Source organism: Tamandua tetradactyla, chromosome 15 (genome assembly GCF_023851605.1).
Source record: "Tamandua tetradactyla isolate mTamTet1 chromosome 15, mTamTet1.pri, whole genome shotgun sequence".
Lineage (NCBI taxonomy): Eukaryota > Metazoa > Chordata > Mammalia > Pilosa > Myrmecophagidae > Tamandua > Tamandua tetradactyla.
Genome location: NC_135341.1, coordinates 4,909,493 through 4,936,602, shown reverse-complemented (window position 1 = coordinate 4,936,602; position 27,110 = coordinate 4,909,493). Strand labels below are relative to the sequence as shown.

At 37.6% G+C, this 27,110-nt stretch overlaps 1 protein-coding gene across 4 annotated transcripts in view; it reads left to right on the top strand.

The window, feature by feature from the left end:
• The first annotated feature begins 426 nt into the window (after positions 1–426).
• The window catches only part of TRNT1 (tRNA nucleotidyl transferase 1), a 30,207-nt gene continuing 3,523 nt past the window's right edge, over positions 427–27,110 (top strand). The window contains exons 1-7 of one of the 4 annotated variants that reach the window (XM_077128657.1): positions 427–508; positions 1,545–1,715; positions 15,865–16,058; positions 21,529–21,667; positions 25,114–25,240; positions 25,828–26,021; positions 26,786–27,039. In XM_077128657.1, coding sequence (XP_076984772.1) covers positions 1,568–1,715; positions 15,865–16,058; positions 21,529–21,667; positions 25,114–25,240; positions 25,828–26,021; positions 26,786–27,039 — 1,056 coding nt within the window. In that variant the 5' untranslated portion in view covers positions 427–508; positions 1,545–1,567. The other 3 variants (XM_077128658.1, XM_077128655.1, XM_077128656.1) reach the window with 3 other exon arrangements.

The following is a 27,110-nucleotide window of genomic DNA, read 5'->3' as shown; positions in this document are numbered from 1 at the left end:
GAGGGTTTAGACTTCGATGTTTGAACACACTGCCTAGGTTTTAACACAATGTCTCCGATTCTGAGTATGTTTTAAATTGTGGACGTATTCTCGTGCAGAGGTTGTGGGCTCAGAATAGTAAAGTACAGAAGAGTAACACAAGTCAAACGCAGGTGGGCGGCAGGCAAGAATAGCAAGTTAACATTTGCTGAGCACGTCCTCAGTAAGTGTCGTGGCATTTAAGCCTGGCAACAACAGCGTCACATGTCTAAGGTCACACACGAATGCTGCGCAGCTGGGCCTCTGATCACCTCAGAGTAAACCAAAGGTGCGGGAAAGACAGTGAAAATAACCAAACGGGCCCAGAATAACCACCAAGCGCGCGTGGGTGTCCGAGCACCTCTGAGCGAGCCCGTGCGCGCTCCGCCTTGCCCTGCAGCGACTTCCCATTCGCCGTTGGTAGACGTGCGTCGGCAACGTCATCACGCACACTGCTCCGGAAGCGCGCCTGGCTGCGGCGGCGGGGCTGGTAAGTGGGTTCTCGGGAGACTGCGTAGGGCAGGGTAGCGACGGCAGCCTACGCGGAGTGAGCTTTCCCACGCTGGGCTGCGCGCGTCGCCGCCCGGGGTTCATGGGGGAAGGTCGGAGCGGGGTGCGGCGAGAGGCCCTCTGGGACTGTGGGGAAGAGAGCCCAGCGTGGAGACGGGAAGTGCCGGCGTGTGGACCGCGTTCTACTGACTGCGCGCTGGTTCATTAGGCTCCGCCGGCTTACTTTCCATTCCTCGCGGCCGGACCGTGGAGTGTCGTCCTATCCCTCTTCCGACCGGCACCCAGGGTGGGGGCGAGACACGTCATTGTGGGGCACAGTTGAAAGAAACCGAGTCAGTTTTACCTTCCCCTGTGGGCTGGGTAAGGGGAACTCGCCCCTTAGTGAAAAATTTCGTTGTTTCAAACATGCCTTCCAGGGAAAGGAGTGGGTTTTCTCCACTAGTTTCGGTTGGGGTCGCTTCACAGCTTCTGCTGCCTCTCGGAGGCCCTCCTTAATGGAGAAGGGAAGGCAGGGCGTGGGTGGGAATCTGGAGGCGGCACGATGGGAGGAAAAGGTGAACTAGGAAAATGCAGACTGGCAAAGCTAAGTCTTGGGAAATATTTATTTTACAGTTCCTTGGAAATCTCCCCATGGGCCTTTGAGTGATTTAGTGCTTATAGGAGAAAAAGGCGGTATCTCCACGTGACTAGGCCACCTTGTGGAGGAGGCCAAGTGTTCCTGCAAGTCTTACAGTTAAATTTTTTGGAACCACTGTTACATGGCAGCGCTGCACCCCTCACGCTTTAACTGGAACGCAACTCCCAAAAGAGTTTTATAATAGTAAAATGGGGTATGCAAGAATAGTATTAAGTGCTCTAGAGTACAAAACGGAATAGCAGTAAGCACAAATCCAGTCAGATTGTTGCTGCTTTTAGTTTTTCAGCTGAGCAGGACATGACTTTCTCTAGGTTGTTCAATGTGCCCCTTTGTTTTCCTTTACTTGTTTCATTGTTGTACATGCATTTTTGCTTTGTAGGTGTATGGTTGGAGACTTCCCAGATGTTGAGATACCTGCATCCTTGGCAGAGGCCAATACTGAGCTGTAGTTGGAGTAGACTGTGCCTTCTGAAACAGTATTTATTTACAATGAAGTTGGAGTCCCCAGAATTTCAATCACTCTTCACAGAAGGTTTGAAGAGTCTGACAGGTGAGAGATTAGAATGCCTTTTCTTACTTTGGCATCCTGTGTCTATGGAGAAGCAAGGGATTAACTATTTTTAGCCATCATTCATTTTCTTTTCTTCTGTTTTTTTGAGCTAATGAAATAAAGGGTTCCCATGGGGAATCCAGAACTAAAATTGAGTCCCTAGAAGAGGCAAAAAGGCTTGGATTTTCTGCACACTGTGAAAAGTACATACATTACAGGATTTTGTCCTCAGTTAATGAGTTAATAGGTATATTTTTTTCTGTTTTGTGCCTGAGGAAACAGAGACTTAGGAATGTGAAGTACTTTCCTATATTTTTATAACTCGTAACTGAAGAGCTGAATTTTTAACTTGTGCAGTTTGAAAACAGAACCCGCCTTGCAACCACTAAGCCTGGGCAGAAGTGTTTTTTGAGAAAACTGCAGCCAGAGGGAAATTGGAGTTACCTCCATTTCTGTACATGGAAAACTCTTCTGAAAGGAACACAGGAAATGGCTTTAGCCAAGTGCTTGACTGCAGCAGTTTCATTTTGCTGGTGCCACAATCCTTTCTGTACTGGTCTTTAAATGTCAGCTATTGCTGTTGCTGAAGCAGCCACACAGCTGCATTTCAGAGCTGGTAGGTGTTTTATTGGGCACTTTCAGAAATACATAAAGCTGCATGTATGTAGGAACATGACTTAAATGGTGGTTTGCAACCCTGGGTGAGGAGCTTTTAAAACATCAGTTGCTGCGTACCCACCCCAGACCTCGTGAACTGGCATTTCTGGCAGGGATGAACATCTATATTTTTATACATATGTATTTATTAAATAATATTTTATTTAGTGTTTATAAATATTTTTTATAAGTATAGATAGATGCTGATACATGGAAGGTAGAGGAACCATTGCTTTAAAATTACTCTTCTTGGGTGGTGCAGTGGTGGTTCAGTGGCAGAATTCTTGCCTGCCATGCTGGAGACCTGGGTTCGATTCCCAGAGCGTGCCCATGTGAAAAAAAAATTGCTCTCCTTGTATTAGTTTATTCTTAAGCTTTTTCCCATTCTTGAAATAGATGATGCCAAGATTTTTTAGGTACATGCCAGAAGTAAATGGTCCAAAACTTGCTGATTCTTATGGGTTCTTTAGGTAATCTTGTCGTGATAGACCTGAATGCGAGTGGGAGTATGCTGATGCTTCACTGAGATTTTTTAATTGGATGGAGTGAAAAAATGCTAAAAACCCACTGCTTGCTAGAGATATCATATAAGATACATATGTAATGTAAAATTTCTAGTAACCGTACTGAAAAGGTAAAAAAAAGGGTGAAATTAATTATTTTATTATATGATATTTAATTCAGTATCTCTAAAAGAGTATTATTTTGATTGAAATTTGCATAAATTATTATTTTACATTCTTGTCTTCGGATAGGTCTTTGAAATTTGTATGTATCTGACACAGCCCGTTTCAGTTCAGACTCAATCTCATTTTAAGTGCTCAAAGTGGCTAGCAGCTGCTGTTTTGAACAGTGTCAATCAAGAGGGTCCAGTTTTGTGTTGAATTTGAGTTTGTTCTTTGTTTATATGCTCTTTTCAGCCCCCAACCTTCTTACCCTTAACAGCAAAAGGCTTCTTGGAGGTGAGGCGCCAAGTGATTGGCTGTAGGTAATTAACCTTTGATGGTCTATTGTGTTGTTCTGCATTTTTTTTTAAAACAGGGCTGTGGATATTGACTCCTGTACATTCTTGAACTTGTTTTATCTTAACAACTTGCATTTGATCTGCTTCAAGGGTTGAATTTTCTTCACTCTAAGAAGAGAAGTCCTAAGGAAATAACTTAAGAAGTAGGGTAAGATAGAGGAAGTAAATGAGTGCCTCCTGAAAGTCCTTGAAAGATTGACAAATGGGAGTGGGTTAGATTCTAAAGTTAACTTTTTCTAGGCTATAGAAATGGCAAAATGGTATCTCTTAGTGCTGTGCTCAGTAATTAGAAAATAAAATAATTGTCTTTGTTTGATTATTGCTACTTTCTGAAGACTTGGGTGTCCTGGTAAAATGTAATGTTCTGTATAACAACAAAAGTGAAAAGCACACAAAGCCTTTATGGTGGCTGCTGCATGATGATAGTGTGCAGTTTAAATCCTGCTATACCAGTTCTGAAATCTTAAGCTGCTCTGCCACATGTCAAATTAGTCTTCTATATGTGACAGTTTGGGAGGCTAGCATAGTATAGTATGGACATACAGGGTTTTAGGTTCAGAACAGCCATATAATGCTAATGGTTCATAAGATTATTTCTCCATTCTATAGATGAAACTCCTGCCTGGGTTCCATATTTAGTGGATGAGCCAGAACTCTTGGCTGTTTGGCTGTGGTCCATACTCACTGCTGGATGATAGGGTTTGGGGATTAGTTTTCATCTATGTAAACATGTGATCTCGAAGGTCACGTTAATATTTGGGACTCCACGAACAACAGAGCACTCTTTTTAAAATTTGGGAGCTCTTGGAGCTCTGAAGAACAGATTCTCTGTTTTTCAGAAGTAATGGACATGCTGTGTACACTCTTCCTTCTGCTTGTACTTCCCACTCATCCCCCAAATCTCCACTACACAAAATTCAAAATTGTAAAGGGAGGAAGTTAATGAAAATTTGATTGAAAATTAAAACAAAACTGATAGGAGAATGTTATGCACATTTTCTGACACATTAATGTTATGGTCTTTTGGCTTGCTAATGAAGATAAGCTTACTCTCAGAGGCAACAGTTGAAACAAATTAACTGAGTTCTGGAATGACAGGCCTAACCTGCATATTGGGGTCACATTTACAGTTAAATTTAATTGCATTAACTTATTTTTACTGAGAATGTATGCAGACTGCACAGTTTATTGGACTATCAAATGTGTTTCTGTTTATGAAAGATTGAAGATGTCAGAAATTGAGAAATAAATCTTTAGGCTTGGTAATTCTTTTTAAGTCAATATACAATTCTGACTTTCTTATAACTTTACGACTGCTTTTCCAGACAGACCCGTAGATTGTATTGAATGGTATTTTTAAAATCCTGAGTTGTGAATTTTTTGGAAATGGGTTGATAGCATAGGGCTAATCAAAATGATGAATAGATTGCTTTGAGGTCTGGATCTCTTTTTCTGTAATGCAATTAATGTACTCTGGGTGACTTTGAACTTAAAATTTTATTTTGGCAAAGTCAGTATGAGAAAATCTTAAAACAGTGCTTATCTTTGGAAATTCAGCTTTGACCTTCATCCTTTAAGTGAAAGTAAAACTTGTACATGTTTTGCATTCCAAAATAGTTTCTTGATACTATTTTAATTTGAAAGGAGCAAACTTAAAAAAAAAAAGTATTTTCAGATGAAACCACCTTTTTTTTTTTAAAGCTGAGTTATCACAACTCAGTTTCATGTGAGCTAAGTTGGCAAAAGGATGAGTAAGATAGGTTTTCTACCTTGAACAGTGACGAGACAAAGACAAGAATAGGTAATTTTAATATAATTAATAAAGATAGTATACCAAGCTTCTCTAGTAGCTTAGTAGAAATTCACTTAACCCCACTTTCAGGAAAGACTTCCTAAACTTTGAGTAAGAGTGAGTTAGATCAGTGCTTTTCAGACCAGTGGTGACCCATTAGTGAGTCATAAAGTCAGTTAAGTGCCTTAAAAAAAAAAGAGGGGGGTGGGAAGAGAGAAAGAGGAGGAAGGGAGAGAATAAAATAGCGTACATTAGATTTCATGGTATGTAGCAAGGATGAGTATTATTTAATGAAATTTTTGTTTACCATACAGACACACAAGTATGAGTATGATTACCCTGTGAGATGTCTTAAGAAGTTTGGCAGCCAGCCACTGAGCTAGATAAAGAAGTTGGGAAGGTATTTAGGTGAAGTAACCTGCATGAGCAGACAGAGAGAGAAACTCCAGGGAGGTTTTGGTGCATGTAAAGTATCATGCAAGAAATAGTGAGAGATGAGACAGGAATAATCTCAGAGACTCTTATATTATGCTAAGAATTTGGATGTTATCTTGTAATTATGAGGAGCAGTTGTATAACATGATTAACTTAGTATTTTAGGTCCTTCCCTCTGAACTGGTGGCTGGATTTAAGGGGAAGGTCTGGTGCTGGAGGCAGGAAGATAAAGGAGGATGCTTTTGAAACTCTGGTACTAGTACAAGCAGAAAGAATTATGAGGGCCTAGACTAGGGAGAAATAGAGACAGATTTCAGAAATATTTTGCCAGTGCTTAATGTTTTGAGTCTTGGACCACTAGAAATCTCATAAAAGTTGTGGACTAATATATATGATTTTTACATTTTGTTTTAAGGAACCATGGTCCCCATACTAAGGAACCCTTAATAGGTTTCTGCTGTCAGTGAGACTTGATTGGATATGTGGAATAAAGGAAAATAAACACTTACCCTTTGGGTAAGTGACCCTCCTTGGGAGAATGATTACAGAAGTGGTATACTTGTGGGAGAGCCAGCTTTTAGTTAAGGCAAGAAGGTAGATGGAAGAACATTTTGTATAGAAACTGCGGTTATTATTTTTTAGTAGATTATTTTAGAAAGGGTACAGGGGTGGGGCTGTGAAAGGTTTGGAAAGAATAGGTAGAAGAGGAAGGTAGTGATAAGAAAGAACAGATTGGAGTGGGGGTGAAAAATTATGTTTTGGATTGTGATTAAGGATGTCAGAGCTCGGATATGGTTAGTTTAGTTGAAGGTTGACTCATCAGTGCCCTCCACCCAAAGACCACCAGGAACACTTGTGGTTGAACAAGTTGAGTTAACTCCTTGCTGTGAGGGAGAATACTGATCATCTTACTGGGGCATCCCAGTAAGAGGGTTTTAGAAAGGACTTTGTACTGGTCTGCAACTATTATGTAGCCCAGAAAAGCCACGTTTTAATCCTGATTCAATCTTGTGGAACCAGACCTACTGTTTAGGGTGGGAAAGTTTTATTTGATTGTTTCTATGGAGATGTGACACACCCACTTATGGGTGTGGCTTTTTGATTATATGGAGATGTGACCCTGCCCATTCAGGGTGTTTCTTGATTAGTTTACTGGAGTCCTTTAAATGGGGAAATATTTTGGATAAAGCTCAGATATAGTTGTTTGGAGAGCAGTTGCTTTAGAGCTGTCAGAGACATGGATGTTTGGAGATCCTTCAAGTGCTGACAGAGCAGATGCCTACACATGGGCAGAGGCCAGCAAACGTTGCCTTGTGCCTTGTGAGATGCTAAGCAAGCCACAACTCAAGAGTTGTAGTCCAGAGGAGCTAAGTGAAGGCCTATAGATGCTTAGAGAGGAAACCACTGACATTAGAAGCTGGAAGCAGTGGAACTGGGAACAAGGACCAGCAGCAGATGCTGGCTGCATGCCTTCCCGTGTGACAGACATCAGCCTTTTTTTTTTCTTCACATGGGCAGGCTCCAGGAATTGAACCCAGCTCTCTGGCATGGAACATCAGCCTTTTTTGAGTCAATATATCTCTTCCTGGATGCCTCAGTTTGGACATTTTTCTGGCCTTAGAACTGTAAACTTGTAACTTAATAAATTCTTTTTTTAAAGAGCTGTTCCATTTATGGTATATTGCATTCTGACAGCTTTAGCAAACCAAAACAGACTTTTTATAGCATCTGGGTTTGTATCAGGCAATTTAGGGGACAGGAGTTAAGGAAACCTGGGCTTTGTTGTGGATGGATGCTGTCCTGAGGCAGGGGTAATTCTGTGGGTATTTTAATACATCTTATCTATAAGAAGGAAATACTGTACTGAGGCTGAAGTAGTACTCATATTAGCAAGGGATGTTTGGTCATTTTTGTGACAGCTTAGATAATATTCGTATTTACCTGATTGCAGTTTGGTCTTGTTTTGTCTTCATACATTACATTGCAGAGTGGTCTTCTCTGATGGTTGGTGTTCCCTGAAATGTTTTATGTCAGCAGGAGAATACCAAGCCTACTTGGTAGCATGAGGCCAGGTACTGCAGATTGCTGGATCATTGTACTTAGTTTTATAAGGGACTACCAAACTGTCTTCCACAATGGCAGTACCATTTTACATTCCCACCAGAAGTGAATATGTGTTCCTATTACTCCACATTCTCTCTGACACTTGTAGTTTCCTGTTTGTTTAATAGCCATTCTAGTAGGTGTGAAATGATGTCTCATTGTGGCTTTGATTTTCATTTCCCTAATCACTAGTGAAGATGAGCATCTTTTCATGTGCTTTTTAGCCATTTGTATTTCCTCTTTGGAAAAATGTCTATTCATGTCTTTTGCCCATTTTGTTAGTTGGAGTGTTTGTCTTTTTATTGTTGAGTTGTAGCATTTCTTTATATGTTTTGGATATCAGGCCCCTATCAGATATATGATTTTCAAATATTTTCCATTGAGGAGGCTGCCTTTTCATCCCTTTGACAAAGTCCTTTGAAGCACAGGAATATTCAGTTTTGAGGAAGTTCTAGTTATGTTTTTTTCTGTTGCTTGTACTTTGGGTGTGAGATCTCAGAAACTACTGCCTATTACTGGATAGGAGTTTTAATGGTACTATAGCTTATATTTAGGTCTTTGATCCATTTTGAGTTAATTTTTGTTTAGAGAGTGGGATTGGGGTCCTCTCATTCTTTTGATTATGGATATCCAGTTCTCCCAGCAACATTTATAGAAGAGAGTGTTCTGTCCCAGTTGAGTGGAGTCATGGGAGCCTTGTTAAAAATCAGTGTTAAAAAAGCTGAAAAAATGATCAGACTTTGTCTAGAGATATGAATGAAGCTGATCTGGCTAGGAAATTAGAATACTGGGTAAAGGATGATATGGGCCATATTTTCCAACTTTAGCCTCTGTGTGAGATCAAAGAGAAAGAGATTTATTTGGTGCAAAATTTATATTCTTGGTAGCATATTATTTAGTTTACTTGTATCGTCAGTTTACTTGAACACCATAATTACATGGAATCTTGAATAGGGTGTGAGATCTTGTGGTTTGTACAGTTTAGTGTGATGCCCCAATATATCCCAGAGTAATGTGGGTAGAGAATGAAAAAGTATTTGCAAATTCCCCTTGAGGGACTGAGGAGAGAGGAGGAAATATTAAACTTTCTCATCTGGGGAATTCCTAATATTCTCTTAAGCAGTAGGGACAATCAGTTCAATAGGCTGTGTCCCCTCGATCTTGGGGCTTGCCCCTATGAGACTTATTCCTGCAAAGGAGAGGCTAAGGCTACTGATAATTATGCTTAAGAGTCTCCTCTGGAGAGCATCTTTTGTTGCTCAGATGTGGCCTTTCTCTCTGAGCCAGCTTGGCAGGTGAACTCATTGTCCTCCCCTTTATGTGTGACATGACTCCCAGGGATGTAAATCTCTGGCAGGGTGGAGCCTTACTCCCGGGGATGAGCGGGGACCCTGCATAATGGGAATGAGAAAGCCTTCTTGACCAAAAGGGGGGAGAGAAAAATGAGACAAAGTCTCAGTGGCTGAGATATTTCCGAGTTGAGAGGTTATCCTGGAGGTCATTCTTACACATTATATAGATATCCCTTTTTAGTTGATGGTATATTGGAGTGGCTAGAGGGAAGTACCTGAAACTGTTGAACTGTGTTCCAGTAGCCTTGTTTCTTGAAGATCATTATATAGTGATACAGCTTTTACATTGTGACTGTGTGACTGAGAAAACTGTGTGTCTGATGCTCCTTTTATCCAGGATATGGACAGAGGAGTAAAAAAAAAAGATAAAAATAAATAAATAATAGGGGGAGATAAGGGGAAAAAATTGGGTAGATTGAAATACTATGGGGTCAATGAGTGGGAGTGGTAAGGGGTATGGAATGTATGGGTTCCTTTATTTAATTTTTATTTCTTTTTCTGGAGTGATGCAGATGTTTTAAAAATGAACATGGTGGAAAATATACAACTCTTTGATGATATTGTGAGTTTAGCTAAAGGTTTGTCAGTTTTATTGATCTTCTTAAAGAACCAGCTTTTAGTTTTATTGTCCTTGATTTGAGTGTATAATATGGGTGGACTGTACCTGTGGATATTTCTCAATAAAAACATTTTTTAAAAATTTTAAAAAATCAGTTGACAAGATCTGAGGGTCTATTTTAAACTCTCAATTCAATTCCATTACTCAATATGGCTATCTTTTTGTCAGTACTGTGCTATTTTGATGACTGTAGCTTTGTAATATGCTTTAAAGTCCAGAAGTGTGAGTCTTTTTCAAGATGTTTTTTGGCTATTCAAGGCCCTCTACCCTTGGTGGTTGGCTTTTCCAATTTTGTGAAGTAGGCTTTTGGAATTTGGATCGGAATTGCATTCAATCTGTAGATCAATTTGGGTAGAATTGACACCTTAATTACATTTAGCCTTCTAATTTATGTGGGTTGTCTTAGATTTTTTTGGCAGTGTTTTGTAGTTTTCCATGTACAGGTCCTGTACGTCTTTGGTAAAGTTTATTCCTAGGTATTTGATTGTTTTAGTTGTTATTGTAAAGGGATTTTTTTTTCTTGATTACCTCCTCTGATAGCTCATTACTAGTGTATAGAAACACTGCTGGTTTTTGTGCATTGATCTTGTATCCCGCCACTTTGCTGAACTTGCTTATTAGCCCCAATAGCTTTGTCATGTTTCTTCCTGGACTTTCTATACATAGGATTATGTCATCTGCAAATATATTTCCAACTGGGATGCCTTTTACTTCTTTTTCTTGTTTAACTGCTCTAGCTAGAACTTTGTTGAATAACATTGATGACAGTGAGCATCCTTGTCTTGTTCCTGATCTTAAGAGGGAAAGCTTTCAGTCTCTTAGCATTGAGTGGTATGTTAGCTGTAGGTTTTTCATGTATGTTCTTTATCATAGTGAGGAAGTTTCCTTCGACTCCTACCTTTTGAAGTGTTTTATCAAAAAAAGATGCTGGATCTTGTCAAATGCCTTTTTTTGTCAGTCAAGATAATTGTATTTCCCTTTCAGTTTGTTAATGTGGTATATTACACTAATTGATTTTCTTGTGTTATCCTTGCATATCGAATAAAACCCACTTGGTCATTGTGTATAATTTTTTTAATGTACTGTTGGGTTTGATTTGCAAGAATTTGTTGAGGATTTTTGCATTTATATTAATTAGATTTGTAGTTTTATTTTCTTGTAATATTTTTATCAGGCTTTGGTATTAGTGCGATGTCTTCATAGAATGAGTTAGGGAGCATTCCTTTTTCTTCGGTTTTTTTGAAGAGTTTGAGCAGGAATGGTATTAGTTCTTCTTGGAATGATTGGTAGAATTCACCTGTGAAGCCATCTGGTCCTAGGCTTTCTTTGTTTTGAGGTTTTTGATGACTGATTCAATCTCCGTACTTGTGATTGGTTTGTTGAGGTCTTCTCTTTCTTCTGGAGTCAGTGTAGGTCGTTTGTGTGTTTCTTGGAAATTGTCCATTTCAGCAAAGTTGTCTAGTTTGTTGGCGTACAGTTGTTCCTAGTATCATCTTAAGAACCTTTTTTTATTTCTCTGGCATCTGTGGTAATGTCCTCCCTCTTATTTCTGACTTTATTTACATTTTTTTCTCTTTTTTTTTCTTTGTCAGTTTAGCTAAAGGTTTGTCAGTTTTATTGATCTTCTTAACCAGCTTTTAGTTTTATTGATTGTCTCTATTATTTTTTTGTTCTTGATTTCATCTGCTCTAATCTTTATTTCTTTCCTTCTGCTTGCTTTGGGTTTAGTTTGCTGTTCTTTCTCCTTTTCTGCAGGTGTTCAGTTAGGTCTTTGATTTTCATTCTTTCTTCTTTTTAATGCTGCGCTTAGGGCTATAAATTTCCCTCTTAGCACTGCTGTGATGGTTGGGTTCTGGTGTCAACTTGACCAAGTGATGCTGCCCAGTTGTCTGGTCAGGCAAGCACTGATCTGTTTCTGCAAGGATATTTCATGGCTGGTTGATAAACCAGAAGGCTGGTGCATTTAATCATCAGTCAGTTGATTGCATCTGTGATCAACTAAGGCATGTTTCCCACTATTGAGATAGTTCATTCAGTTGAAATATTAAGGAAGAAGAGAGACTTTTTCACTGCTTCTTCAGTCAATGAGCCTCTCTTATGCAGTTGATCCAGACCCTTCATTGGCACTGCCAGCTTCACAGCCTGGCAAGCAGATTTTGGACTCTTTATTCCCACAGTTGCGTGAGACAGCTTTATAAATCTCAAATTTACAGATATCGCCTGTTGGTTCTGCTTCTCTAAAGAACCCTAATACAACTGCCTTTGCTGCATTTTCTAGGTTTTGATATGTTGTGTCCTCAGTTTCATTTGTCTCGAGATATTTACTGATTTCTCTTGCAGTTTCTTCTTTGACACATTGATTTTTAAGGGCATGTTGTTTAACCTCCATTGTATTTGTGAATTTTCAGTTCTCTGGCTGTTAGTGATTTTTGGCTTCATTCCATTATGATCAGAGAAAGTGTTTTGTATAGTTTCAGTCTTTTTAAATTATTAAGACCTGTTTTGTTCACTAGCATGTGGTCTCTCCTGAAAAATGCTGCATGAGCACTTGTGAATAATGTATATTTTGCTTTAGAGGGCAGTGTTCTCTATATGTCTTTTAGGTCTAGTTTGTTTATCATATTATTTAGGTTCTCTATTTCCTTATTGATCCTCTGTTTAGATGTTTTGTCTATTGAAGAGAGTGGAGTGCTCAAGTCTCCGATTACTATTGTAGAAATGACTGTTTATCTCTTCAGTTTTATTAGTGTTTGCCTTATGTACTTTTGGGCACCTTGTTTAGGTGCACAGATATTTATGATTGTTATTTCTTCTTGGTGAATTGCGCTTTTTATTAATAAATAGTGTCCTTCTTTGCCTTTTATAAGTTTTGCATTTAAAGTCTATTTTGTCTGATGCTGTATAACTACCTGAACTTTTTTTTGGTTAATGCTTGTGTGGAATCTTTTTCCATCCTTTTACTTTCAACCTATTTGTATCTTTCGGCCTAAAATGAGTCTCTTGTACACAGCATACGGATGGATCATTTTTTCTAAATCCATTTTGCCAATTTGTGTCTTCTGACTGGGAGTTTGATCCATTAACATTCAATGTAAAAGCAGTACTTATGTCAGTTTTACCTTTTGGCTTTTATTTGTCAGACCTGTTTTTTTTTCTCTTTTCTTTTAGTTACCTGTATTCTAATCTGCATTTCTATATGCTCCTCCAAGCCTCCCTCTCCTGTCTTTTCTTTTCAGACAACAGAATTCCCTTTAGTATTTCTTGTAGGCCAGGTCTGTTGTTAACTAACTCTCAGCTTTTGTTTTTCTGTGAATATTATAAACTCTTTACTTTGTGAAGGGCAGCTTTGCTTGATAAAGAATTCTTGGTTGCAATTTTTCTCCTTCAGTATCTTAAATATTGTACCGCTGCCTTCTTACATGCATGGCTTCTGATGAGAAATTTAGTTTTAATTGGCTTCTTTTATATGTGGTGAATCGCTTTTCTCTTGCTGCTTTCAGAATTCTCTCTCTTTTTGGCATTTGACAGTCTGATTAGTATGTTTTTATAGTGGGTTTATTTGGATTTATTTTATTTGGAGTACATTCTTGGATTTGTATAATTATGTCTTTAGAAGGGTTGGGCAATTTTCAACCCATCATTTTCTCCAATATTCTTTCTGGCCCTGGGACACTCATGATGTGTGTATTTGTGTGCTTTGTGTTGTCAGTCATTTCCCTAAAACCCTGTACAAATTTTCCTGTTTGTTTCTCCAGTTCTTTGGCCTGTTCAGATCTGGTTGCTCTTTTAGCTCACAGTTCTAGTTTGCTAGCTGCCAGAATGCAAATACAGAAACAGAATGGCTTTTAACAAGGGGAATTTAATAAGTTGCTAGTTTACAGTTCTCAGGCTGAAAAAATGTCCCAATTAAACACGTCTGTAGAAATGTCCAATCTAAGGCATCCAGGGAAAGACACCTTGATTCAGGAAGGCTGATGAAGTTCAGGGTTTATCTCTCAATTGGAAGGGGACATGGCGAGCATGGCATCATTTGCTGGCTTCTTCTCCTGGCTTCCTGTTTCATGAAGCACTCCGGGAGGCATTTTCTTTCTTCCATCTCCAAAGGTTGCTGTGTGGCTATGTCGTTCTACTCTCCTGTCTGTGAATCTCTCATTTTCCAAAGTCTTTCATCTTTTACAGGACTCCAGAAACTTATCAAGATCCACCCAAATGGGTGGAGACATGTCGTCACCTAATCCAGTTTAACAACCACTCTTGATTAAATCACATCTCCAGGGAGATGATCTGATTACAGTTTCAAACATACAGTATTAAATAGGGATTATTCTGCCTTTATGAAATGGGATTTAGATGAAAACATGGCTTTTCTAGGGGACATACATCCTTTAAAACCAGCACATTCACTGATCCTTTCTTCTGCTTCTGGATATCTGTTGTGTATCTTTGGTATATTTTACATTTTATCTGTAATGGCCCTTATTAACATATGATCTGTTATTTTTCTATGTATTCTTTCAAATTATTCTTTATGCTTATCCGTTATCTTTAGCCATGTCATTGAATTTGCCTAGATTTGTTTGAACATCTTTAATTAGTAGTTCCACATTCTGTGTTTCCTCCAGGTTTTTAAATTGTACCTTTGATTGGGATACATATCTTCCTTGATGTTCCTGTGTTGTAGTGTGCCTTGTGATTTTTGTACTGATATCTGGTCATCTGATTATCTTGATGGGTCAGCCAAAACAGGTATCCATGCAGGTAACATAGACCAGATCCAGTGGCCTCTGGGATAGGGTCTGAAGACTCTTAAAAAGCCCTCTTTTTTTCCTGCACTTTCCGGCCTTCCCAGCAGATGGCTGTCTTCAGCTTCTTATTTCCCCCTGGAGCAGCTGAAACAGTGATGCCTGTGACAAAGAGGGGTTGAAACTGCACGTATCTCCTGTTCTCACTTCATTGGCCAATATCTGACTAAGTGTTGGGGTGTGTCCCCCTCTTTACTTGGGACAGAGGATTCCTATGGCTGTCCTGGTCTGCAGTGGCCCACTAGGCAAGTATTGGGTTGCCTGCTGCTGCTTCGTTAGAGGGTGGGGGGTGGGCATCAGGAACCATGGAGGGAATTACAGTCTCTGACTGTGTTTCTTTTATACAGCACTTCCCTGGGTGTTGTACTGTCCTCCACAGTTACCCCACAGTTGATACAGAGAGTTTCTGTCTGGCTATTCACTGCTTTTGGGAGAGAAGCAGATTTCTGCAATTTCCTCCTAATTATCCATTTTGAAAACTCCTCTTTGGGCCTCCTTTGTATTTAGCATTCCTCAGCGTCTTATGTTGTGCCCTGGTTTTCTGTGGACTTGGGTCCCTGTGTCTGGACATGTGTGGGGATCTAACTTACTTCTGTGAGTGTTTTTATAGTCTGTGTCCCCAGTAGGAGGTGGGAGGGATCTTGACCGTTTCTGGGCACTTCCCAAGCTGCGTGGTACTGAATGAGGGGCAGGGAAGAGGACTGGCTGGTCTGGGATGTAAGTTTCCTACCTGATATTTTTTACTTTCAGCATCTGTGGATTCCTTTTCCAGTTTGTACCTTCTCTAGCATTCTAAGCAAGTGAGATTTGTCCCTTTTTTTTCTGAATCTCTGGGGAAGTTTTCTTGGGGATGTCTAACATTGCTGTGTTGATGATGTCCCCTTCTGATTATTTTTTGAGATCATTAGCCACAATGTTTATCATAAGTATGGTGATAGATTGGTGTCATCTATATTTTCATAGTTTCAAAGTTTGCATGAACATATTGCCTCAACATCTGCATGCAAATGCTTAGGGGAATACCCCACTATTTCTAAAGTGTGCACATAAGTGTAGAAAACAAAAGCAGAATTATTAGCTTTACTCTTTGGTAATAATTCAGTTTTATATTGATGATTTTGAAGCACTGTGAAATTTTGAATCATTTTCTGAATTAGCAGAAGAATTCTGCAACGATCCTTGCTTCCCCCAATTCCTTAAGAAAGTTGACTGTAGGCAAGTCATTCCACTTCTTTGGGCTGCCTCCTTGTTTTTCATATGAAAGGGCTGTTATATGGTATCTCATGTCCCCAGTTGACTGAAAAACCTTGTACTTTAGATTCTTAAAAGTTTATTGAAGTAAAAATCTTTCTTCTTTGATTCCAGAATTATTTGTCAAAGAAAATCATCAATTAAGAATAGCAGGAGGAGCTGTGAGGGATTTATTGAATGGAATAAAGCCTCAAGATGTGGATTTTGCTACCACTGCTACCCCTACTCAAATGAAGGAGATGTTTCAGTCTGCAGGTATTCGTATGATAAACAACAAAGGAGAAAAGCATGGAACAGTTACTGCCAGAGTGAGTGATACGTTTTGTATTTTTTTTGCTATTAATTAGTATTTCTTTTATTATCGAAAAGAGTTGAAAAATATTGTAATGTATATTCTGCAAATCATTTGCACATTTGTAATGTTTGATAACTAATTAGTTGCATTGCCATTTTTGCAAATTTTTTTAAAATTTAAATTTTTTCTTGCTAAAAAAAGCACATAAAAAGGTTTAAAAAAATACTGTCTCATTGTCTTTGTTTGTCAGGGCTACTCTGACAAATGCCATAATGGGGCTTAAACAAGTATTTATTAGCACATAGTTTGGAGGCTAGAAGTCCAAAATCAGTGTCACCAAGGTCATGTGGTTTCTCCTGGAGTCCCTAGCATTCTGGCAGTGGCAGTCATCTGTCACATGACAGTGTCCTTGATCTCTTCCTGTGGCTTTCCCTGACATCTGACTTCTATAGGTCTTGTGGCTTCTGGTTTCTACTGACTTTCTCTGAATTTAATCCCCAAGGCCAGTTATGGTTGGCCCTCATTCAATTTATCCATACCTGACGTAGATCTTAGAAGGTCCCATTCACAAATAAATCCAAGCCAAGACTCTGCTTAACATTTTCAAAGATACTGTTTATATAAATGGATTCACTCCCTCAGGGACAGGGAGTATCTCGGGCATGTCTTTTGTAGAGTACATGATTAAATCCCCAGCACCTGCCCCCCAATCCTTATTCCTCCTCTGTTGTTGTAACTACTTTTAATCAATTAATTCTTAGGTATTAGCTGTTACATCCATCTTTCTAAAGAACTCTCTATGCTTTGTTTTTTTTGTTTGTTTTCATTTTAATTTCCCAGTTTTGAGATGTTACTTATTCACTTCCTATCACGGAAAATGATTTAACCTTCTTATTGTACCCCTCCTCAACAAACATGTATCATTCTTTTTTCCCCATTTTCCCGGTATATTTATATCATAATTTTTGGTTAAATCAATATTTAGGGTTTGCATTTATGATTTTGTATTGTGTGCAGCCAGAAATGTATAGTGTAACATACATTTCTTCATCTTTTGTTTTTCCTGCAATTCCTTTACATGGTTTTTCATGTATCGTTGATTCATTCTTGTACTGTGCAGAACTGCAAACCTCTTCCTCATAGGTTTAAACACAGCAAGTTTTAGTTCCTTCTTCTTGAGACATCTCTCCTGGTGCTCTCTGTCTTCTACTTCAGTCCAGGCTGATTTTTTTTCTAGGCTTGCCATAAGCTGTCATCTTAGGGTTTTCCTTTACTAGAATCCTAAGAATTTTCTCTTCTTTGTTATAACTCATGTCGCCAAGACCCCATTCTTTCTTGGTTTATGCCCTCAGTGTATTATTCCAAAGTACCATTAGTTTCCTGAGAAAGAAGTACATTGGGAGGTATGTTTTATGAAACCTGCATGTCTGAAAATATTTTTATTTTTGCCTTTACACTGGTTTGATAAGTTTTGTTGACTATGGAATTCTAGGTTGGGAATAATTTTCCTTCAGAAATTTAAAGGCTTACTTTCTTTTGTTTTTTAGCTTCCAGCATTGCCCCTAAGAAGTCTGACCCATTCAGATTTCACCTTTGTTTGAGACTTAATTTTCTTTTGGTAGCCTTTATGATCTTGTCTCTGGTTTTTAAAAATTTCAAGATGATTTATTTCATTCACTGTGCTTTGCACTTAGTGGGTCTTTTTGTATTTCCTTCATAATTTCATTCCTCTTGGCTAAGTATCTTCTTTGGAAACTCTTATCATTTGGGTGTAGGACTACTGGGACTGATTGATCCTCTTATTTTATCTTTCTTTAAATATATTTATTGAGATAAATTCACATACCATACAATTCATCTAAAAGTATACAATTATTATCTTCTAGTATATTCACAGAGGTGTGCATACCTCACCACAATCAATTCTAGAACATTTTCACCTTGAAGAAGATTCACTATGTTATACAGACCCATGTTTCATTCTGTGGCTCTCCTAGTGACATACATGACCCTAAACTTTCCCTTTCAACCACAGTTGTACCCACATATCATTGCTGTTAGTTACACTCACTATAATGTGCTCCATCACCTCTGTCCTTTTCCAAACATCTTGTAATCAACCTTATTACACATTCTGCAGAAATTAAGCATCAGCTCCCCATTCTGTGCCCTCGTTTTATCTTCTGATGACAGACCTATGTTCTAGATATTAATGCCATGAGTTTGCTAGTTATATTTACTTCATATTAGTGAGGTCATACAATATTTATCCTTTTGTGTCTGACTTATTTCACTCAACATAATGTTCTCAAGTTTCCTTCATATTGTTTCCTGCTTTCAGGACTTCATTCCTTCTTACTGCTGAATATTATATCATATGCATATACCACATTTTGCTTATCCATTCTTTTGTTGATGGACACTTGGGTTGTTTCTGTCTTCTGGCAGTTGTAAATAAAGCTGCTATGAACGTATGAATGTTAATATGCAAATTTCTGTTTGTGTCCCTGCTTCTGTTCTGCATATGTACCTAGAAGTGGAGTTGCTGGATCATATGGCAGTTCTGTTTTTAGCTTCCTAAGGAACTGCCTAACCTTGGGCTACCCCATTCTACATTCCCACCAACAATGAATAAGTGTTACTGTTTCTTCATATCTTCTCTAATATTTGCACGTTTTTGTTTTTTTAATAGCGGTCATCCTAGTAGGTGTGAAACGATATCTCATTGTGGTTTTAACTTGCATTCCAATAGCTAGTTGAACATCTTTTCAAGTGCTTTTTTTTTTTTTAAGAGAGAGGGAGGAAGGGAAGGAAAGACAGAGAGAAGGAAGGAAGGGAGGAAGAAAGGGAAACATCTTTAAACATTTTCTTGTTTTATTATATTTTGTTTGTTTGTTTGTTTCTTACATGGGCTGGGGCCGGGAATCGAACCGGGGTCCTCCGGCATAGCAGGCAAGCACTCTTGCCCGCTGAGCCACCGCGGCCCGCCCTTCAAGTGCTTTTTAGCCATCTTTATTTCCTCTTTGGAAAAATGTTTATCCATGTCTTTTGCCCATTTTTTAATTGGGTTGTTTGTCTTTTTATCATCGAGTTGTAGGATCTCTTTATATATCTTGGATATTAACCTATATTAGATATGTGGTTTCCAAATATTTTCTTCCATCGAGTAGGCTACCTTTTTACCCACTTGACAAAGTTCTTTGAAACACAAAAGTGTTCAGTTTTGAGGAGGTCCTATTTATTTTTTCTTTCATATCTTGAGCAACCATCTCCTACTACAAGATTTTAAAGATGCTTACTTCTAGGAGTTTTATGGTTCTGGCTTTTATATTTAGGTCTTTTATCTATTTTGAGTTAGTTTTTGTATAAGGTGTAAGATAGGGGTCCTCTTTCACTTTTTTGCTTATGGATATAGTTTTCCCAGCACCTTGTGTCGAAGAGCCTGCGCTGTCCCAGTTAGGCCGACTTGGCAACCTTGCCAAAAATAAATTGACGATATTTATGAGGGTCTACGTCTGAACTCTCAGTTTGATTCCATAGGCCAATACTGTGCTGTTTTTATCACAGTAGCTTTGTAATGTTCTTTAATGCCAGGAAGTGCAATTCCTCCAATTTCATTTTTCTTTTTCAAGATGTTTTTGACTATTTGGGGACCCTTACCCTTCCAAATAAATTTGTAATTGGCTTTTCTGCAAAGTAGGCTCTTGGAATTTTGGTTTGGATTGTGCTGAATTTGTAAACCAGTTTGGGTAGAATTGATATCCTAACTATATTTAGTCTTCCAATCCATGAACACAGAATATCCTTTCATTTCTTTAGATCTTTGTTGATTTTTTTTTAGCAATGCTTTGTGGTTTTCTGAATACAAGTCCTTTACACCCTTGGTTTAATTTATTATTAGTTATTTGATTCTTTTAGTTACTGTTGTAAATAGAATTTTTTTCCTCATTTCCTCTTCAGATTGCTCATTAATAGTGTGTATAGAAACACTATAGATTTTTGCATGTTAATTTTGTATCCCACCAGTTTTTTTAGGACTCGTTAGTCTCTAGTAGCTTTGTCATGTTCTTTTAGAGTTTCTAAACATAGGATCATGTTGTCTACAAATAGTGAAAGTTTTAATTCTTCCTTTCTGATTTGGATGCCTTTTCTTTTTCTTACTACTTGCTCTAGCTAGAATTTCTAGTACAATGTTGACTAACATTGGTGACAGTGGGCATCCTTGTGTTCTAGAGCTTGAGAAAGCATTCAGTATTTCACCATTGCATATGATGTTAGCTGTGAGTTTTTCATATATGCCTTCTATTATGTTGAGAAAGTGTCCTATTCCTATCTTTTGAAGTGTTTTTATTAAGAAAGGATGCTGGATTTTGTCATATTCCTTTTCTGTTTCGGTTAAGATGTGATTCTTTTCCCTCGATTTGTTAATGTGGTGTATTACATTGATTTTATTGTGCTGAACCACCCTTGCATACCTGGCATAAAACCCACTGATCATGGTGTATATAGGTAAGGGAGGCATTCTGGGGCACTAATTGCTTTTTATGATTTTAAACAGGCTTTCCATCTCAAAACCTTTTCCTTATCCTTTCCATGCTTTCAGAGATACTTGAAGCCTCACATTCCCAACTTGTGGAATCCTGTAAGCGAGAGCTAGCTTGTTTCTAAAGAAGAGAGTGCAGATATTAGGTGGAATCCTAAAATAGACTTATAATAATCATTAGTGCCTTTCACTTGCTCCTGAAGAGATTCCACACTCCAGGTTGGCATCCACAGCTCTTTGCTACCTACTCCTAAATGTTTCTCTATTATTTTCCTCATTCTCTCTACTGTGCCTTTGGTCATCTTTTCTCTTCATTTGAAATGTTCTCCTCACTTTTACATGTACCGATTTTATTATTTGAAGCTCAGTCACTGTCATTCAGTTATTCAGCTTTTCCTAGCTGGAAGTCATCTCTTTTGCCAATGTATATGTAGCTGTTTATTTTAACCTCATTGATGATAACCAACAGGAAAGTTGCAAAATCTGTTAACTATTTTCATTACTTTATCAATCTTTTTGTTCAAGATTTATATTCTAAAAATTGCTATTCTGCTCTTTTGCAAACTGGAGCTATTAAAAATTACTTTGAGTAAAGATAGCCTAACTTGATATTGAGGAATGAATATACAGTGTTTTAGGGGCTCCTCCTTTCTGTCACATCATGTGTCAGAGTTGCCATTTTTGTAAACCCGTCCTATGACAAACTCATCTTTACACCAGGATGGGTATTTTTAAAAACAGTATTATTCTTTGGGTCTTATCTTTGAATATTGTGGGCAATTTTCCATCTCAAAATATTTGTACACTAGTTGACTTTAAAAAGGAATAAGATATACCTAATTCTCAGGGTTCACAGTACTGTGCCTTCAGGAATATAAACTTATTTTTTTCAATCTATGCATTGATATGAAAAACTAATTTCTTAACATGTATTTTGCAGATTCATGAAGAAAATTTTGAAATTACTACACTCAGGATTGATGTCATCACTGATGGAAGACATGCTGAGGTAGAATTCACAGCAGACTGGCAGAAAGATGCTGAACGCAGAGATCTCACTATAAATTCTATGTTTTTAGGTAATATGTGGAGTTAAAATAGCATTTTAGTCTGACCTACCAGAGTACCTTCTTTTCTGGTGAAACGTGCATTCTGGAAATGTTCTTTGACTTAAGAGGTTGCTTTAATTTCTTCTAAGAGACAGTGTATAGTGCTTTATAGAACTGACTCTGGAACCAGAATATCTGGGTTCAAATTCTGACTCCATCACTTAATAGCTGTAAATTAGGATATTAATATTAGCTTCTTCTGTTGGGTTGTTCTGAGGCTCAAGGACGTTAATAATTGTAAATGCTTAGAACCATGCCTGGCACTTGTACGCATTCAAGCAATGTTATCTTACAAATTTTATCTAAATAGTAATAACCTATCAGACAGGAAAAGTACACACACACTGAATTTTTCTCCTCTGCACCATTTGGATGGCAGGTTGCACACATGTCCCGTTTTCTCCTTGCTTGCATATGCTGCCCATGGTGCACATTAGTGAATGACTTCAACACCTTTCTTCTGCTGGACCTAGATGAACTTCAAATTCTTTTTTAACATTGCACTTTAGGGAAGCATCAATAATCAGCCAGAATTGGCTTGTAGAACAAAATGTATTTATCATTTCAGTTTTTCTGCTAATGAAGGTGATGAGAATCATATTGGGGTTTGATTTGAGCTAAGTTAATGTTTTGATGCATTACTGATGCATGATTTGTAGCTTTTTTAAACTTTAGATTAGCCCTTTATGACTTTAGATTAGAAAAGAAATGGATGAAACATCTACTATTCATTACCTACACTGTAGTAATACTGAAAAGGTGAAGTAACAGGATTTGCCTCATGGACTAGGGAATGTGGTAGGCCAAGGTGGGATCTCATGGCTGATTACATTAATGGCAGATGTCATTTGTAGAGTGCCTGCAAGGTTCTGGGCATTATCATTGGGCACCAGTTTATCTCATTTAAGCCTCCAAAAAAACTTTGACAGAACAGGAAACTGAGACTCAGAAAGCTTAAGTAAATCTGCTCATATCTCAGCAGGCCGTTGTTTGAGCCCATGTCTCTAAAGCCTAGGTGATAAATGACCAAGGAGTCCAGTTAGAGGCATGTTTCCTGCCAATTATGTGGTCCAAGCTCTAGGTGTTTATTTCTCGTATCCTTCATACTTAGAGTAAACTCCTCAATTAGAGCAGTGTATAAAATCTTGTACTGGCTTCTCATAAGCCTAATTAACTAAAAGAGGAAAATAAGCTTTTTCAAGATACTGTTTTACAAAAATAAAAGCTGTGTTTTTGGTACTACTGTTTCCTAACATTTCCTGAACTTTTATAATGTGCCAGGCACTGTTGTATGTAGATTACATAAATTTAACTTTCCCAGCATTCCTATGAAGTAGATATGATTTGACCCGTGATAACTTGCCCAACACACCACTTGTAAACTGCAGAATTAGGATTCCAACTCATTTGCTTGGCTGCAGAGGTCATACTTTCTTAATCATTCCATTACTCTCAGAAACTCAACTTATTTTTATTCACTGTATTTTAAAAGAATGGTATCCAGAGCAAGATACTCACTAATCCTTCATTTTAGCCCAGTTTCTGTCCAGACCTTTCTCAAATGTTACTGTATTAGGCATTCATAGATCTGGCATTTATGGTTAGTTTGCTTCCTTAACTGTGTCTTTATTAAGAGACATACCACATACTACATGTTTATTTGCTACTTAGTAATATTTTTATATTTGTTCATTTACTTTTTTCTCTTCATTTTCTGTTTTGTATTTTTGAAGATGAGTCTTTTAAGATTTTCCATATACATCAAAATGGTCCCTTAGTCTACAAAACCAAAACAACCTGGGAAGAGCTTACCAGTATTGTATTTTGGATGACCAGAGAACCAGTTCTAACAGAACTAGTTGACACGTAGTTACTTTTCATAAGTAGTTGTAGTGCCTCTTTTATGTGCCTTCCCGTTTGGATGGTTGAAACTGTTGGTCTTTTTGTTTTTCCTTAGTGCCTAGGATGACCAGCTTTCTTGGTTGCCTGGGACTGAGATATTTCATGGGACATTAAATACTGAGTTTTAAAATCAGGAAAGTCTCAGGCAAACCTGGATGAATTAGTTACTCTATTTAATAGAGGTTTTCTGTGCCTATATTAAAATTAAGTAATTGTTTTGTCAGTTTTTTCTTCTGCATATGAGAGAACATATTGTGGTGAAGATGCTTTGGTTCACACCAGTTTTTTTAATGTCTAATAGGTTCACATGATTCAAAAATCACAAAATGTGAAAGGCTACATAATGAAGTCTTACCATTTACAATGAATAGGCACCCATACCATTGCTAACAGTCTTATCAAACTTGTATCTTTTCCAGTCTGAGAAACCTGAAAAATTCTCTCACGTTTATTTATTAAGGTTGAATGTCTTCATTTTTAAAGAGACTTTAAATTCATGTGAAGTTTTTTAGTCTATTTCTCTATTTTTATTGTTTTATTTATAGGAAGTTGGTCATTTGTCTCTTTGATTCAGATACTGAGCTATAGATATTTTACCCAGTGTGTCATGTATCTTATAACCATGTTTTATGGTGATTTTTGACATGTAAGCCTATTTATGTGGTTAAATTTATAATAATTTCTTTGACAGCTCTGGTGTCTGTTGTATTTTCTTGGCAATCAGTTTGTAAAGAGGTCTTTGTCTTCATTCCAGGATTATAAAATATTTTCCTGTGGTTTCTTCTGTTACACCTGTTAATTTCCTCGGCTCCCCCTCCCCCCATTATCTTAGTGATTCTTGTTTATTGTTCCATACTAACTTGGAAATCACCTTGTCTGGTATTTTTTATCCCTGCCCGCTAACAACCTTTTGGTTTTCCTTATATTCCAAAAGTAACATAAGGAGTCCTTTTTATCTTTTTTATGTTGCTTCTTCCTATTCAGGATCATTGTATGCCTTTTGTACACCTTTTTCTTGAAATGAATGTTCTGTTTTGCCCCTCAGTAACTTAAGTGTTTTCTTTGTAAAGATCTTTCATATTTCTTGTTTGTTCTTAGATCTATTATCCTTTTAGTTGCCATTGTAAATGCAACTTGATTCCATTGTATCTTTTTTTTGGTATGCTGTGCAGTGGGAGTGGGCCAGCACATTCCATTCTTTTCCATGTGAATATCCTGTATCGCAGCACATTTGTTGAATGTTTTTCTGTTTTTTTTGGAGTGCATGGGCTCAAAATTGAACCTGGGTCTCCTGCATGGCAGGCACTGAACTTACCCTTGCACACTGAATCCACTGTATCTTTCTGAATCCACTGTATCTTTCATTTGATAGTTGATACATATGAAAGCTATTGTGTGTCTTTTATCTGTTCACCTTCCTGAATGGTTACTGTTTGTGTTAAGTTTTCAGTGGATTTGCTTGGATTTTTCCAGTCCTTTTTGCTAACAGTGATTTCCCTTTTTCCTAATAATAGGTTTTGATGGTACCTTATTTGACTACTTTAATGGTTATGAAGATTTAAAAAATAAGAAAGTTAGATTTGTTGGTGAGGCTAAACAGAGAATACAAGAAGATTATCTTCGAATTTTAAGATATTTCAGGTAAAATTTGTAGAAATTATTTTTATATGACTTAATAATGTCCACTTAAGTACAATTCTGGTAAGAGTAAAACGCATAGCAGAGACTGAGACAGCCATGTTGGTTAGCCATTTAATTTAGATCACTAATGACTTGAATCTTAAAGGTATGAGTGGTACAGCAGTTGCCCTTTAAGGCTTTCATTTCTGAGATTCCATGAAATAATGCTCCGGTGTCTGCAACTAGACCTGAATCATACATGAAACTCTCTACGGGAGGTATTAACATGAAAAGACAGGCAGGTTTTGAGCAATTGAGACTGTTTCATAATGGGATTCCAGGCATGTTTTGGTATCTTTATAAGAATGCTGTTTAATTCACCCATATCAAAAGTAGCTATCAAAAGTATATTTGATAGCCATTCTAAGTATCTCAGTGAAATTGAGAACTGAGAGTTGGATGTTGGATGTTGAGGTTGAAAAATTCAGTCCTATTACCTTTTAAAATGCCTTGCTAGACATGTGGTACAGGACAAGGAAAAGTGAAACAGATTTTTATGGTGATATGCCAATATCAAGGTAATACTATCTGATAATTTTGTCTTGTAGGTTTTATGGGAGAATTGTAGAAACACCTGGTGACCATGACCCTGAGACTTTAGAAGCAATTGCAGAAAATGCAAAAGGCTTGGCTGGAATATCAGGAGAGAGGATTTGGGTGGAACTGAAAAAAATTCTCCTTGGTAACCATGTAAATCACTTGATTCACCTTATCTATGACCTTGGTGTGGCTCCTTACATAGGTGAGATATAAAGTGTATTTAGTTTTGACAGTGGAACATCTGGTTTAAAATCTCATAAGGAAAAGTGTTTGACTAATTAAGAATTTCTTAAAAGAGAAATAGTATATATAAAATAAGGCACTGTGGGATCAAGGCTAGGATAGTTTGGTCATGAAAAAAGCTAGCCAAACTGAGGTGGTACAGAGTCGGCTCTGGAGTCAAACAGACCAGGGTTTCAGTGTGGGGAATCGGCCACTTATCAGCTTTGTGACTGGGGTTAGTTTCTTAAACTTGAGTTTTTGAATCTAAATAGGGGGAATGGAAATAATAGAATCTTATGTAATGGGATGGCTAAGAAGATTAAGGAGTTAATACATGTAAAAAGCACTTAACAGAGTAACATAGAGAAATTGTTCAATGAATATTAACATTCAGAAAGAGAACAGTGGTGATATATTACATTTCACACCTCAGGAAAAATTGAGTGGTGTTTTATCAGTGAGAAGTTGAGTTTGTAACTGGAAAAAGTATACCTTGTGAATCTGCTAACACCATCACACTGCCTCTCAACCTGATTTGGGTTGTTAATGGAAATGAGAACATTTTAGGGACTCCTGTGTTTTGGAGCTTGACATGACAGAGATCAGCAATAAAGTATCAATGATTTCACTTGGAACATTAACACTAACAAGGCATTTCTATTTGTTTCTGGCAACGGTTTAGGAAATGTTTTAAATTAAATCTCTCCTGTAAAAAACTGGTGAAAAATGTTTTTATCCCTACAGGTTTACCTGCTAATGCAAATTTAGAAGAATTTAACAAAGTCAGTAAATATGTTGAAGGTTTGTCACCAAAGCCACTGACTCTCTTGGCCTCATTATTCAAAGTACAGGATGATGTCACAAAATTGGATTTGAGGTTGAAGATTTCCAAAGAAGAGAAAAACCTTGGCTTATTTATAGTTAAAAATAGAAAGGATTTAATTAAGGCAACAGATAGTTCAGAACCATTAAAACCCTATCAGGACTTCATTATAGATGTAAGTATACTAGGCTTGAATATCAGTTGTCTTATGAAAAATTGTGGTCTGGATACAAGTTAACTTTACTA